The sequence below is a fragment of the Pseudorasbora parva genome, chromosome 4, assembly GCF_024679245.1.
Source record: "Pseudorasbora parva isolate DD20220531a chromosome 4, ASM2467924v1, whole genome shotgun sequence".
NCBI classification, from domain to species: domain Eukaryota; kingdom Metazoa; phylum Chordata; class Actinopteri; order Cypriniformes; family Gobionidae; genus Pseudorasbora; species Pseudorasbora parva.
In genome coordinates this window covers 10,257,841-10,274,391 of record NC_090175.1, presented here as the reverse complement: position 1 = coordinate 10,274,391, position 16,551 = coordinate 10,257,841, and the positions used below count along the sequence as shown (strand labels likewise).

The following is a 16,551-nucleotide window of genomic DNA, read 5'->3' as shown; positions in this document are numbered from 1 at the left end:
TCTGGCAACCGCTATGTTACGGACGGCGCAGAACATTTGCGTTGCCCTCCTCTGTGATGGAGTGGGACTGCACTGCATCTCCTGCTAATCGTCTGGATAAATAGACAATATGGGATTTAATATATATGCTCGCATTTTTATAGCATATAGCTGTATTATATTACAATCTAAAATAATTCCCGCTACGCAAAAGACACCTGTTAGTAAATGTTTATGGAACGGATAACAGCGCCTAAGCTTCCGCCCGGAATGATTTACTGTTACACACGCACCGGGATCAGCTGTGGTCAGCTGGCGGTTTTCTACGCGATTAAACCTTTATCCTGGTAAGTTTCCTACGACAGACGCGGTCGATTGGATGGCGTTGAACTGTAAATAAAAACAGGAGTGTTTGTTAAAGTGACTGTTACGCTGAGATGCGTGTTAAAGGTAATTTATTGAGGTGTCACGTCCCTCGTGTGAGTTCAATGGAAATCAGCAGCGTAATCAACAGGTAATCGCAATGTGTTTCATCTCGACTTCAGTAAATGTCTCCGATTTGCATTCTGTGTTTTATATTGGAGGTGAAAGATGCCTAAGAAGAAGACTGGCGCTCGGAAGAAGGCCGAGAGCCGAAAGGAGCGAGAGAAACAGAGTCGAGCCAACAGAGAGGCTGTGGATGTGGCCAAACACCCGTGTAACGGAACCATGGTAAGAGTCATCTCAGCCGGCTTTCGTACTGCTCTGACGGGCTACAAAAGGACAGTGTTTGAAAAAATATTTCAGTGAAAACTCTTTAAAAAGGATTTAAAATTATTCCGGTTCTCATTCTCTTCTTCAAAAAAATGTATTCACAAAAATGACACCTGTTTGGGTCTTTAAAATTCAGCCGTATCACCCTGCAGCCCAAGACTGGTTTCCCACTGAAGCTAAGCAGGGCTGAGCCTGGTCAGTACCTGGATGGGAGACCAAATGGGAAAACCAGGTAGCTGCTGGTAGAGGTGTTAGTGAGGCCAGCGGGGGGCGCTCACCCTGTGGTCTGTGTGGTTCCTAACGCCCCAGTATAGCGATGGGGACACTATACTGTCAATGAGCACCGTCCTTCGGATGAGACGTTAAACCGAGGTCCCGACTCTCTGTGGTCGTTAAAAATCCCAGGATGTCTTTCGGAAAAAGAGTAGGGGTGTAACCCCGGCATCCTGGCCAAATTTGCCCATTGGCCCCTGTCCATCATGGCCTCCTAACAATCCCCATATCCTGATTGGCTTAATCACTCTGTCTCCTCTCCACCAATCAGCTGGTGTGCGGTGAGCGTTCTGGCACAAAATGGCTGCCGTCGCATCATCCAGGTGGTGCTGCACATTGGTGGTGGTTGAGGAGATTCCCCCCTTCTATATGTAAAGCGCTTTGGGTGTCTAGAAAAGCGCTATATAAATGTAATTAATTATTATTATTATTATTATTATCTACTTGTTTTCCAGTAAAAAAATTTAAGCAAACCGTATTTAGGATTGAAGTTTTTTACATAATCTCATTAATAATTCTCATTAATTTTGTGTGTATATATATATATAATACACACACACCTCGGTAAGAATAATGTAATGTTTTACAGAAAACTGCAGTATTTATTATAAATTATTTATTAATATCAAAATTACTTCCCCTCCCTGTCGCAGCATCATCTCTTCTCCGATGATATTTACTGGTATGAGGGCGGAGCAATCTGTCACTCACATAAGATCCACCAATAACAAACCACAACCAGCCCATCAAATCCACATGGACAAAATCAAGTCCCGCCCTACCGTACATTTGTTCTCGTTCGAGAAGCCGTTTCACTTAAATGTACATCACAATAGGACTATTAGGACACTCAAAACAGTTGAACTCTCTATCTTAACTTCTATTTGGGGGATTTTAAGCTCTTTGTATCTGGCAACCACAAGCATGACTGCTAGTGGAGGCTTTTTACCAACTCAAGATAAAGCAAATCCCAAAGAAAAAACACGTTAAGGATAAATAATGAGCTGGCCAATATCGTGATGATTATTTGAAATCAATTGAGAGAACCAGATATCATTATCGTGATTAAAATACAATTCATCGTGCAGCCCTTGTAACCGGTGCATTACAGCTACAATTAGCATCAAGCAATTCCTTTTTGCACAACCCACTTAAAACCATCATGCTTGTAATAACTTCCATTTGTGATATGAAGTGGATTTTGATGACATAATGGACAAGCATGTGTTATTTGTGGTATTTTATAATGGACTGAATCAGCTACACCTGCTTAGGATTTCTCATGTAAAAATCCCTGTATTATATAGCGTATACAGTATGCTGAGCTGCATGAAAAACACACAGATCATACATCGTCGTAATTATATTACTTATAATATACTTAGAATAATTATATATTATATATCTATTCGGCTTCACGTTTCATCTGGATAAAATGACACGAGAAATGACATTTACTATAAAAGAGTTTCCCAAAAAGGGAGGATCTCCTACAAAAATATTTGAACTGGTTATCAGTTTGTTACAGCTTGTTGGAGTAGACTACTGAAGATGGAGTAGACGTTTTAACTGCCTATTGTGTTTCTTTATTCTTATTTCTCTCGGTTGTTTATGTACTGAACTCCGAATGAGGAAGTAAACAGAAGGGATGAGAGTTATGATTATGGAATATGATTGACAGATCTCGAGCAAATCCGTGCTCTCTGACTCGTAACACACGTGCATATGTGCTCTGTACGCTGCTAAAAGCTCTTCGGATGACACAATTCAGTGCAAAACGAATAGAGATAATGTTCTGCATAAAGAAATATAAAGTAAGCATGTGAGAATAAATCTCCAGAAAACAAGAACTCCACATCCATTTTCTTCTCTCGTCCAGAAAACATTTCTTTGGTGTTTTTACATATCTCTTACCTTTTTTTCCCCCAACAGCAGCGGCTTCAGACACGTGATCTAAAGCTGGAGTCTTAAAAGACGGCACTAAAAAATTGTGATTGCGGCCGGTGGGATTAACTCCATAACGATCTACGTTTTTTCGATTCAAGAACCGATTATTGCAACGTCCAAACCAATACTTCTCTGGTGGATAAATATTTTTTCAATCACATTACAGTAATGCAATATTTTTTCCCATTGCAATAATGAGATTTGGGAGTGAGAGGAGTGATTCATTAAATGTAATAAAAACAATCTCTTGATGTAAAAAAACAAAACATGTATTAAATAGTTTTATGCAATTTAATGTGACCCAGACATGTAACGGATAAGTTTCATGAGGTCCTGTGGGAATTTCTGTTAAACCGTGGATGTACCCTTCAGGAATCTCTTAAGCCCCTTTCACACTGCACGTCGGACCCACAATATTCCCGGAGTCGCCTTCTGTGTGAAAGCAACCACGTCCCGGCATTGATTACTGAATTCGACCCGGGTCGGGGACCTAGTAATATTGCGGGGTTCGACCCGGGACGAGCGCTGTGTGAACAAAAGCCAAAACTAATGCCGCAACGTGTACGTAGTTATCGTGCGACTCCTAGAGCTTGTTTTTTCAATAATACAACCCTGCAGTGCCAGAAGAGCTCGTCGGTGTTTTAAACGCAGAGAGTGTTCGTATACAAAAGAAACTAAAATTAAACAAGCAGAAATGAGCGCAAACTGGAGCTCCTTACTATCTGTGCTGAAGCTGAGATCGCTCAACATTTATACGTCACATCAGGATGTCACGTGTCAGCTCGACCCGGGACCGTTACGGGTTGTGTGTGAAAGTGCACATATTACGGTATTTCGCTGGCAGTGTGAATAGACCAAATCTAGCGGCCCGGGAACAAATGCCGGGTCGCATTATCCGTGTATTTGCCGGAATCGCAGTGTGAAAGGGGCTTTGGTTTGACCAGTGTTGAGGCCGTTTTAAACATGTTTCAGTTTTGCTGCAGGTTGCTTTCCAGTGGGTACACTGACCTAACTTTTTTCTTATTTGTCTTTTTAGGAATGTGACAAGTGTCAGAGGTAATTTGACTTATTTATGATTTCTGCTTCGAGACAGAATTGTTACATTTCCTTACATAATATATCATGTTCTTTTCTGTTGACAGGCGACAAAAGAACCGAGCGTTCTGCTATTTCTGTTCTTCAGTGCAGAAACTTCCCACGTGTGCACAGTGCGGTGAGCTAGACTTCCTCATTTTAAACTGCACCCTCATGATAATTCACCCTCAGCATTTTCCTCTAGATTTTGGCAAAAAACAAAACAAAAAAACAAATTGTGTATTTTAGGGCTGGGAAAAAAAAATAGATTTCTTGATTTTAGTCAAATCTCTCTTTTTTTTTTTTTTTTATGAAACGATATCGATTCTTAAATCCCAATAATCGATTAGTCATCCTGTTTTAAACGGTTAGTTCACCCAAAAATGAAATTGATGTCATTACTGACTCGCCCTAATGTTGTTCCACACCCGCAAGACCTCCGTTCATCTTCAGACACAGTTTAAGATATTTTATATTTAGTCTGAGAGCGTATGCAAGTGTATGCACACTATACTGTCCATGCCCAGAAAGGGAATAAAAACATCATCAGAGTAGTCCATATGAGACATCAGTGGGTTAATCAGAGTCTCTTGAAGCATCGAAAATACATTTTGGTCCAAAAATAACACAAACTACGACTTTATTCAGCATTGTCACCTCTTCTGGGTTTGTGTTCAGTCATCAAATAAAGAATCAAACGGTTCTGAATCAGTGAATTGATTCATGATTCGGATCGCGTGTCAAACTGCCGAAATCACGTGACATTGGCGATCCGAATCATTCACTGAATCATAACCGTTTGAATCTTTATTTGATGACTGAACACAAACCCGGAAGAGAAGACAATGCTGAATAAAGTTTTAAGTTAAAGTTTTTGTTATTTTTGGGCCAAAATGTATTTTCGATGCTTCAAGAGATTCTGATTAACTAACTGATGTCTCGTATGGACTACTCTGATGATTTTTCTTTTATAAATTACATTTTTGGGTGAACTTACCCTTCAAGTTGATGGATTAATGGGAAATTGCTGCGTGCATCCCATCCAGTAAATCGCAATAATCTTTGTAAACACTTGATATGAAACAAATTCTCAGATTTCACATAACATCCATGTTATTACGAAATTCAAAAACATAAATTTGGATGAGATCACTGGCTCGGCTCAACAAAGGATGAACAGATCTTCTCTTCTGCCTTTATAGCAGTAACAGCGTGAAATAAACATGAATGAGCATGTTTGCTAAAAGCGTGTACAACTTACCGAAATCTGTCATGTCGTGTGGAATCGCTCAATCAACCGCGGAAAGACATCAGTTAAAGCGGCTTAAAAACTGTCACGTAACGTCACATTTATTCCAGAGAGGAGCGTTTTGATAATGTGCACCATATTACATATTCATTATAATTTTTAATGTTCTTCAATATTTATTGCATGTTTGAATTAATCTGGCAAGATTTAATGACCGCCACTATTTAAATGTTTATATTTCATATAACTTTATTTCTATTTAAAAAAGAATTTGGTATCACTTAAGTGTGGGGAACACGCATTCACTATTAACTGTGACTTTTGCCTCAATAAACTCCTAATTTACTGCTTATTAATAGTTAGTAAGGTAGTTTTTGTAGCATTTAAGTTTAGGTATTGGGTCGGATTAAGAGATGTAGAATAAGATCATGCAGAAAAAGGCGTTATATGTGCTTTATGAGTACTAATAAACAGACAATATCCTAGTAATATGCATGATAATAAGCAACTAGTTAATAACTGAACCTTTGAAATAGTGTTACCAAAAAGAGTAAGAGTAAGATAAATCCAACTGTTCATGGTTTGTTCATGTTAGTTCACAGTGCATTAACTAATGTTAACAAGATTTTAAATAAAGTATTATTAGTAAATGTTGAAATTAACATTAACAAAGATTAATAAATGCTTCATAAGTGCAGGTCATTATTAGTTCATGTTAACTAATGTAACTAATGTAGAATTTGCCATGTATTGCACGTGAAAGAGATCCAAAATAATCAATATTGAATCGAATTGTGAAATTAGTCTCAATACCCAGCTCTAGTACATCTCCCAGGATATTTTTGTTTTTCTTCCCACTTTTCCTCACCATGCCGGGACATGCCACTGACCGTAACAGAGCAGGGTGTTTTGTCCAAGCATGGTGATGTAATATGGAAAGTAAGGGGAAAATATATTTAAAAAAATTTTTTTTATAGAGTACTATTGGCAAGATCACGCTCTAATCTGTAGCCTGGGAATAAAGTGCAGCTTTCTTTCACACGTGAGGGTCACGAGTATCAGTATATAATGGATAAAATGACACAAGAAATGACGTTTACTATAAAAGAGTTTCCCAAAAAGGGAGGATCTCCTACAAAAATATTTGAACTGGTTATCAGTTTGTTACAGCTTGTTGGAGTAGTCTACTGAAGATGGAGTAGACGTTTTAACTGCCTATTGTGTTTCTTTATTCAAAGGCAAAACCAAATGTATGAAGTCTTCAGACTGTGTCATAAAACATCCTGGCGTTCACAGCACTGGAATGGGCATGGTGGTAAGTGTGAACATCACCAGGAAACATCCTCTCAGATTTCACATTTTCTACAGCATTTCAGCTCTCTGCCAGCCTTCTGTTTCCTGTTATTTCAGAAGATGGTCTTTTGCCATCGTGTGCGTTTTTATCAAACCAGTGGAAGAATCTGAAAAAACACTTGCATCGCATTTGAGCTCTTGCTGGTAAAGCTGAGAACATTCTGCGGTCCGTTCTTCGTACCTCGCTTAATACATCTGAGATGATTTGACAGATCCCAGATCTTCTAATCCTCATAACTGAGCTCTGGCTAATCAGGTTCTTCAAATGAATTTGCGGATTGGATTTATATATCTGGATTAAGTTATCTGAGATCACTGCTCGTGCCTGTATTCACTGAAGAGGGCAGACGCATCGATACTCAAACCACGATCAGCAATGCAGCGATTGGCTGGCGCCAAGACTACATAATGACATCATATAATTAAAAAAGCCACCTGCAAAAAAAAAAGAAAGAAAAAAACCCCAACGAATTTCTGGCCCTTTAGAAGGAAACAGACAAATGACCAAACCAACATAAAAGTTAGATAAATTAAATCTGCACTGTTTTAATGATCATGATTCCCGATTATTTATATTCACGATTTTATAGTATTTGCACACCCTTTACATTTTTATTTCAACGTTGTAATTTAATTTTTTATTCAATTATATGCAGATTTGTTACGTGACAGTATTAATTAAAGTTTCTTAACGGTCAAGATCAAATGATCTGCATCTCTTGCGCTGCATCCAGCCATCCCATAATATCCGTCATCACTCAAATGAATGCAGGACCACTGACCTATACATAGATCAGTGTACGGCACAGATTAACTGTGTGTAAACCTCCAAAACTATAAAGTAATTATTCCATCACAAATACATCTCTCAATCAAGTGACTGTGTCTATAGAGGCTATTATATGCACCTTTTACACAACATTATAATATTATTTTCAAATAAACTATTATATTATTATTATTATTATTTTAAATTATTATGGCTCAGTAAGGAACTCTTGTAATAAAGTAGCAGCTGGGACAGATTTTAAGTATCACCTCAAGATGCAATTGTAATGATACAGAAGCAGAAAGTATAATGTTTGTTTTTAGCAGGATTACAACCACAATCCCTTGGACACAGAGCTGATGTTCTTCCCGAGTGAGCTAACTCAAGGTTGGGGATTTTGAGACCCAAGTGCAGAAGAATAACAAAAATATCAAGGACACGAGGGATATAAACTTCAAGTAGCTTTTACTTTGTAGACTGGTCAAAAAAACAAACAAAGTACAAACAAATGAGCTAGCATCAACTTTCAATGGTCACAAAAAAGGAAAAGAAAACAAGCACGATGGCTCACAGAAGGACTAACAGAATGCACTGGTAGGTAGGCTCAAGACTGAACAAAAAAACAATGACTGAAGAAAAAAAATATCGCTGGCGCCTTCCTTTGTCGGCTGTGGGTTAAAGAAAACAGCCTAACTATAAAAAACTAAACAGGCTATGTTTAGGCCTAAAAATATTAGCCTATCTTATTAATATATATATTTTTTCTATTTCATATGTTGATTAGCCTATGAAAAGGGGGCAGCATGAATAAGATATAAGAGTCGCAATATGTGTTGCAGCTCATGATTTTGAACACTTCATTGAGCTGCAAGAAATGTAATATAACGGCTGGGAGAAGCACACTTAAAGCTACACTGTGTAACTTTTTTTGGTTTATTCTTAGCTAAAAACACTTGGTTCTTTCAAAAATATATGTGCTCATTAATGTATATTTACTTCTTTCAACTAATAAAGTATTCTCATAAGTTTCTAATATGCCACTGAAAATACATACGGGTGAGGGGTTCGAGTGCCGGTCGCCATGTTGGACCTCCATCTTGAAAGTACATTAGCCAAAGAGGGACATACCCGTAAATTCAAGCTTCGCCTTTCACGTTTTAACACTCGATGGCACCGTGTCGAATGTGAAGAGGGGGATTGCCGTGCTAATCTTGGACTAAATCGGCCACCGTAGGAGTTAAAACTAAATCAGAATTGAGAGGAACAGAAACTATTATTCACTGGATGGTCATATACCTTTACACCGCTAGATGGGGGAAAATATCACACAGTGGAGCTTTAATCAAACGACCGGACCAATCAAAATTCGACTTCGCCTAACAGACTTTTCTTTACTAAAATAATGCTATTTAAGCTTAAAATTCACTCTAGGAAGAAAATGCAATTGACAAATGTTGTTTTCTAAATCGAACATTTTATCAGTAAAACCCCTTTAACAGGACTCGACATTAAGCATGTTCATGTGCTTAAATCGGTGGTCGGTGATTCACTTGTCCGAGTAAAATATTAGGCTGTCTGGAAAAAGTATTATTTTTTTATTTTATTTTTTGTGTTGTAAATATGATTTATTCTGAAGCAGTATTCTCACAGCTTTTGGCATATTTAAATCTGCATATTTGTGATATGCTTACCTTTTAGGGCATCCCCCCCCCCCCCATATCTTATTACATATAAGCTAATTTGATCTATATATTCAATTATAATAAGACACTATAGGGCTGTTACCAATCAAATTAAATAATTTACTTGTAATTTTATGAAAAATTACAACTGCATTAAATAATGTTATGAGATTTGTATTTTTTAATAAACTAATAAGCAATGTTGGAAAGAATGTTTAAACATGAAACTAATCCACCAGTTGGTGGCAGCAGTTAAGTCTTAACGAGTGAGTCATTGAGTCGATTCATTCAAACGATTCATTCAAACGGCTGATTCCTTCAAGAATGAGGCAGTCGTTTACAAACAGGTAATCGATTCAACCGATTCATTCAAACGCCGAATCATTCTGTTAAACAGGTTGCTCACGTCACGTCACGTCGCTCAGTCTGAGCCTGTGCAGTACAATCAGCCATCAGGAAGTGAGTGCTTCTAAATGACTTCACTTTTCGCCGTTGAAGTCTATGGGGTCGCTGTGTCCATTTCTTTCACTGACTATGGCTCCGGGCCTGGTTTTTGTGTGTTTTAGATGCATTCAGTGAATCAGCGTTTTTAAAGGAATCTCTTGAATGAATGATTCAATGACTCACTCAGAAAGACTTCACTTGCTTCATTACTTGATGAATCGGCATTTTTGAACAAATCTCTTGAATTAACAATTCAATGACTCACTCATAAAGACTTTTCTTGTGTCATTGCTGGATGAATCAATGTCTTTAAACAAATCTCTAGAATAAATGATTCAGTGATTCACTCATAAATACTTCACTTGTTTCATTGCTGGATGAATCAATTTTTGAATGCATCTCTTGCATTAATGACTCAATGAAAGAATCAGTGCTTTTGAATGTATCGAATGAATGATTGAATGACAAATATACTTCATATTAAAAACTTGTTGCCACCTACTGGTTTAATTATGTAACTGATACAATCTATTTTGATAACTTCCGTAGACATCAGTGTTTATATCCATATTATAAACTTTTATCCCGGTACTTCTGCGATCATTTTAATTATTGTAAGACAAAAATAACGATACTGTGGTTGAAAAGGAAGCTTCACATGACAACTGCTCTTTCTGGCTCAGCACGGATCTGGCTCAGCACTGTGATTTAGTAAAAGGTTTAAACACAGAAGAATCGCTGTCATTTAGGAATGAGGTTGTTTAATGATTAATCTTGCTGATCTATTTAGGAATGTTTTCAGTGGCCACAGACAGAAGAGTCTTTGATTTGTGAATGTGTGGCTTTGTAGCTAATGCAGTATTGTTTGTGACCTTCAGGGGGCCATATGTGATTTCTGTGAGGCCTGGGTGTGTCATGGGAAGAAGTGCTTGAGCACCCACGCCTGCTCCTGTCCACTTTGTGATGCAGACTGCATTGAATGCGACCGCAGCGTTTGGGAGCACGGTAAGGAGCAAGCGCTCTTGTACTGTACTTTAAATCACTGGAACATTGGAGAAACCACTAATGTCCACTAATATCGCTTGTATTACGTACAGGCGGGCGCATTTTCCGCTGCTCTTTTTGCCACAACTTCCTGTGTGAGGATGATCAGTTTGAACACCAGGCGAGCTGCCAGGTCTTGGAAGCAGAGACTTATAAATGTACGTCTTGTTTCGAAGGATTTGATGAACATTTTATATTTTTGAAACCGACTTGTTGTAACCTTTAGTGACCTCTGCCCCAATTGCAGGTCTGTCTTGTAACCGTCTTGGGCAGCACTCTTGTCTCCGATGCAAGGTCAGGATTTTTATCGGTCTCATTTGCTGCTATGCATATTGTGTTTGGACAAACTACAATTGAAATCCTTTTGTTCTAGGCTTGCTTCTGTGACGATCACGCTAGAAGCAAAGTGTTCAAGCAGGAGAAAGGCAAGGCTCCTCCGTGCCCGAAGTGTGGACACGAAACTCAGGAGACCAAAGATCTCAGCATGTCCAGTGAGTATTACGGCCGTCTCACACCGCAAGCGTGAGCGTAGCGTGACCAGCGCGTATTTTTTTCGCCGCCCATGTTAATGAATGAGTGCATTCACACCGGGAGCAGGAGCAGCACGTGAGCATTAAGCGTGAGCGGCGCGTGAGCAGTGCGTATTTTTTTCGCCGCCGATGTTAATGAATGAGTGCATTCACACCGGGAGCAGGAGCAGCACGTGAGCATTAAGCGTGAGCGGCGCGTGAGCAGTGCGTATTTTTTTCGCCGCCCATGTTAATCAATGGGTGCATTCACACCGGGAGCAGCACGTGAGCATTAAGCGTGAGCGGCGCGTGAGCAGTGCGTATTTTTTTCGCCGCCCATGTCAATCAATGAGTGCATTCACACCGGGAGCAGCACGTGAGCATTAAGCGTGAGCAGTGCGTATTTTTTCCGGTGCCCATGTTAATGAATGAGTGCATTCACACCGGGAGCAGGAGCAGCACGTGAGCATCAAGCAGGAGCGTCGCGTGAGAAGCAGTGAAGCGGGGGTTTTGGCGGCGAGCCTATTTTTGCTGCGCTGCTCAATTAAAGTGAAAGCACACTTTTAATGGACAAAATATGTGATTTCACACAAAAAGTGCCTAAAATGCACACAGGAAGCACGTGTAGTGTATTTGAACAGTAACTGGAGTATGTCAGAAAAGAAAACGAAGAATAAAAAATATCTGTGGAAGATTTACCAATTTAAACTTGTTTTGATTATTCAGTTTGGGTGAAAGTTTGGTTTTGATTATAAAAAAATAAAGTAAACTAGCCAGAAAATATAATAAACTTTCGTTTAGTTTAGCATTTAATACTCAGACAGGTAAAGGCTCTCGGTCTGCTCTGCAGTCATGGTGTAAAGTGAAAGCACACTTTTGATGGAAAATAATATCACAAAAGTGCTCAAAATGCACACAAGAAGCACATGTGGTGTGTTTTAACAATAACTGGAGTATGTCATTAAAGAAAACGGAGAATAATCATCATCTGTAGAAGATTTACCCATTTAAACTTGTTTTAATTATTCAGTTTGGGTGAAAGTATTATAAAAAGTAAAGTACACTAGCCAGAAAATATAATAATTTATTTTAGTTTAGTATTTAATACTCAGACAGGTCTAGGCTCTATCATTGTGGGAGCCGCTGCGGTGACGCTGTACATACGTTTCCAGTGTGAATACTCCCGCGCGTCTGCAGCTGCAGTCACGGTGTAGTTACACTGAAGCGCTGCTCACGCTTGCGGTGTGAAACGGGCGTTAGAGTCTGTCTTTTGAGACATCCACACTGAGACTGATGTTATTTCGTATAGTGAAGGGTTGCGCAATTAATCAAGATGTTAAAATGATCAGTAGAATTCTCAATAAATATAAAAAAAAACATTTAATTAAAATAATAATCTTAGCTTGGTTTTTATAATGCATATAAAATGTAACATTTAAAGACACAGTATGTAACCTTTTATTTTATTTTATTAAAATACCCCAAAAACACTTTATCCTAAATGTTTCCATGAGCGTGTCTGTGATGCCCTCGATTTCCGTTTTATTTAGTAGAAACCATGGAAACACCAAAAACGCTTTAATATATGATGTGTTTTTATGACATTTATAGAGAGAACTAATCCTTGTTTTCCAGCTCAACACAGTTAGTTTTATTGTTTAAATCTGGTTTCCTTGATTTACCGCGAGTACCATGTTTTACCATGCCTTATATCAATCTAGCTCACTGCAGTGTGAACAAGTGTCTCATAGCAGCCAAGTGAACGCACAAAGTAGCATTATAACAACTTTCAACACACTTGTGTGTAATATGATAAAACAACTCTGCGTTACCTCATACACACGAGCAGAAGAAGCGGAAGCGACGACTGTGGCATAATAAAAGCTCAGCGAAATCAAGGCGTCATCAAACTACGCATTTGTTTTGAATAAGCGGCGGAAAATGACACATTGTGGCTTAAATATATCATTTTTTTATATATATAAAATATAGCTGTTATATTAGTGTACAATTTATTTTGACTGGCTTCCAAAAAATAACTGTGAATACATAAAAACTAGTCAAAAAGAATCAGTCAAATGCAAAGTGAACTTGGTTATTTTTATATAAGAAGGATCAGTACAAAATAATTTGTATTTTGTACTGATATCTTATTTTAAAACCGATTAAATACAGTGTAAAAATATATCTTTAGGGAGCCTGAGTGTGTTTGCTTATTTTAAAGAGGGCTTCATGTGAGGGAAACCCATTGTCATTTTTCAGTGTCAGTTATCGTTATGCAGCCCTTTTTTGTTTTGAGATTAGAAGTCACATGAGGGCTGCAGCTTTTTATTTTCCTTTCCTTTTCTCTTTCTGATGACCTAAGCAGCAAAATACATTTTCATTTTGCTGTCTAAACATTTGTCAAAATAATCACATTACTACTGTTTGGACAAAGTCGAGCAGCTCTAATACAGCTAGTAATACTTTTGAGTGGCTGCTCGGTCTCTGGTACTAACCAGATGACTTTGCTTGATGTTTATGCAGCACGAACCCATAAATTTGGCCGGCAGACCGGTGCAGAGGATGATGAATATGGTGCCTCTGGATACAGCTCCTATTGGAAAAATGTGGAATCTGGAGGGGGATACCAAGACGAGGAGGACGATGATGACGATGATGATGATGACGAAGAGGAGGAAGATGAAGATGATGATGATGAGGAAGAGGAAGATGATCCTGAGGTGGAGGAGTCACTCTCAAATCTGAGCATGGGCGAAAGTGGAAAGACCTAATAAAGCGCTGTAGATGTCATCAATTCAGATTTCGACCAAACCATGGAGTCATCCCACCCAAAACACACGAGCTTTGCAGTCACAAGCGTCAGATGTGCGCCCTGTTCCTAATTGAGGTTTTTTGCCTAATGAAATGATTGCATTGATATGAACGTGTGTATCATAGTGCCGTTTCTGACATTTTTGACTTGCAAATATATCTGAAGAAATGTTTTTAAAAGTCACTTGTTTTTTGTGTTTCTTTCAGTGGGATTTTTATGCCTTTTAAGATGCCAAAAATGCACACCAGACTCCACTTCTCAGTTCTCGACACCTACACACTAGATTGATGTCTGTTTTATTGATTTCAAAGGAAATTGTAGCTTAAGGACATGAACAGTGCAAGGGTTTGTGAAAGTGAAGTGCTTCATATTTTAACTTTTGCTTTATTCAAATATACTCAAATTTATACTATAAGAAATTCATGTTCAGAATTTGACACTATAGTGGTTTACTCTGTAGTGCATTAAAGGCACAACATGTAAGATTTTTGGATTAAAATACCCAAAAACCACAGTTTTACATATTTTGTTGAGGTGTACATTATCCCAGATGTTTCCAAGAATGTTTAAATCCAGAGAAATAAGCAATTTTAACCAGATCGCCGATCAATAGCCGCGTTTCCATTACCCTTCAAAATGCGCAAATTGAAATTGCGACTTGAAAATACGCCCAATGGAAACGCGGCAATTTCGCAAAAACTCCCATGTATCGCAAAAAAGTTTTTACGCTGTCATGAGGTGGTTTTTCAGGCAATTCGAAAAAGGACATTTTCGCAAAACTGCAATGGAAACGTTTTTTTCGCATTTACAGGTGCAGTGACGCATTGCTGCAACATGGGGCCTATATATTATATTTTCCACTCAATTGTGTCGTAATAACAAGATAATGTAGTTAAAAGGACATATATGGCTATATATACACTGTAATTAAGACATTATATTCAAGAAATGTATTAAAACAGAAAGAGCTATAGCTTCAAAAGAGGGACAGGCCAGCTACGCACGTCAATCCATTCCAGACGATCTTAGTTTGCTTCTTATTTAATAAACAAGCAATTAATTGATGAGAAATCGATCAAAATAAAAATACAATTTATACAAAACTAAATATTTTTTTTAAGAAAGACTTTCTAGAAAATAATACTCGAAGTGATAAATCATGTGACTCCCCATCTCAAACATATTGCGAATCTTAGGCTATATCTTACTCATGCTGCTCACTTTTCATAATCAACATATAAATTAAAATAATATTACAGGCTAATGTTTAGGCCTAAACGTAGCCTATTTAGTTTCGTAGTTAGGCTGTTTTCTTTACCCACGGCTGATAAAAGCGCCGGCGTTTTTAGCTATAGGCCTACAGATAAGTTCAAGACATAATTATAAACTATAAACTGTCTATTTTTATTTGTTGACTCAGGGAACTAATTATTTTGCATGCACTCACTCCAAACGCTGTCTTCATTTCAAAAAAAATATTTTGTTTATTAAATGCCATTTTTTTATTTTCCAAAGCATTTCTAAATGCAGTTCATATGCCCATCAAACAAAATATCTAGCCAAAATAACGAAAGTGGAAAAAATAAAAAATAAAAAAAACATTTGAGTTACCATGCAAATTCAAACATTTCGCTCTTCTCTATATGCGTCAACCTACCGCGCGTAAAAGTCGATCATTCTTTACAGATGACGGTTCGGTTTGGAGAGAAGACGAGACGGAGTTCTTTATTAAACTCATAAAAGACAATATAGGATTACAGGAATACTGGATTCTAAACACAGAAATGCCACATTATCATGAAGACCTTGAAGCAGATCTGACACACACACACACACCTCCGTGCCCTAAGGGCATTTCCTTGCCATTAATGCTTGGATAACACACACGTCTCCTTCCAATAAAAATAATGGCTAGTGTGATGGATGGGATATACAAACGTACCAAGTGCCATCATTTTGGAATGACATCGCGAGAGGAAAATGTTTTAGTCGCATAACTGCAGCTATGGAAACGCTGTCATTTCGCAATACTTTTTTATCAACATTTAAGAAATATCGCAAAAGTTTTTCGCAAATCTGTAATGGAAACGCAGCTAATGACATTATGCGTTACCTTCGATTACAGGTGAGAAACTGTTTGGAGACCTTTATAGACAGAAAACATTAATACAGGATTTCTTCGTCATACAGTATGCTTTAAAATGAATACATGCCATTTAGCACCACAAGCCTTCCAGCATTTATTAAAGGGTTACTTCAGCGAATAGCATGGCTTTGTATCAGTAGAAACCCAGTTGGCCAAATTGAATTTCTGCAAATTAAGGCAATTTCTTTTTCAGATTTTCAATTTGCCCAACTGAAAAATGTAGAAGTTATCAGTCACTAGAACATTTTCAATTGGAGACTACTTTTTTGTAACTGAACTGATTTTATGAAAATGAACGCGGTGGGAAAGCGATCCAGTAGCTGTGGCTTTGGGAGTGGCAGCGAAGCAATGCATTCTGGGAATTGTTGTCTTTCATCCCCATGAGACAATTTTTTCCCTTTCTTTTCTCAGTCTATAAGGCACCAAATTCAAAATAATTTCACATTTCTACTACATTAATGACCCAGTTTAAATACAGATTCATCTTCCCAGCGCTGAAGTAGTACCCTTTTAA

At 38.0% G+C, this 16,551-nt stretch overlaps 1 protein-coding gene across 2 annotated transcripts; it reads left to right on the top strand.

Moving 5' to 3' along the window:
• Positions 1-196: 196 nt before the first annotated feature.
• On the top strand, positions 197-14,074 carry znf330 (zinc finger protein 330). Of its 2 annotated transcripts, none has more exons than XM_067440833.1 (10): positions 197-326; positions 564-690; positions 3,989-4,008; positions 4,095-4,165; positions 6,514-6,590; positions 10,402-10,528; positions 10,621-10,725; positions 10,815-10,861; positions 10,941-11,058; positions 13,603-14,074. In XM_067440833.1, exons 2-10 carry the CDS (start codon positions 571-573, stop codon positions 13,848-13,850), a joined length of 933 nt encoding a protein of 310 aa, XP_067296934.1. In that variant the 5' UTR covers positions 197-326; positions 564-570; the 3' UTR covers positions 13,851-14,074. The 2 variants fall into 2 exon arrangements, with proteins under 2 accessions (XP_067296934.1, XP_067296935.1); XM_067440834.1 differs by lacking the exon at positions 197-326 and adding an exon at positions 336-493.
• The last annotated feature ends 2,477 nt before the right edge of the window (positions 14,075-16,551 follow it).

What these genes read in the sequence shown, in the direction of transcription:
- znf330 (XM_067440833.1), top strand. Translation starts at nt 571, where the DNA reads ATGCCTAAGAAGAAGACTGGCGCTCGGAAGAAGGCCGAGAGCCGAAAG. An exon ending in CCGCAGCGTTTGGGAGCACG is followed by an intron (nt 10,529 to 10,620) that starts GTAAGGAGCAAG and finishes TATTACGTACAG; the next exon opens with GCGGGCGCATTTTCCGCTGC. An exon ending in ACTCTTGTCTCCGATGCAAG is followed by an intron (nt 10,862 to 10,940) that starts GTCAGGATTTTT and finishes CTTTTGTTCTAG; the next exon opens with GCTTGCTTCTGTGACGATCA.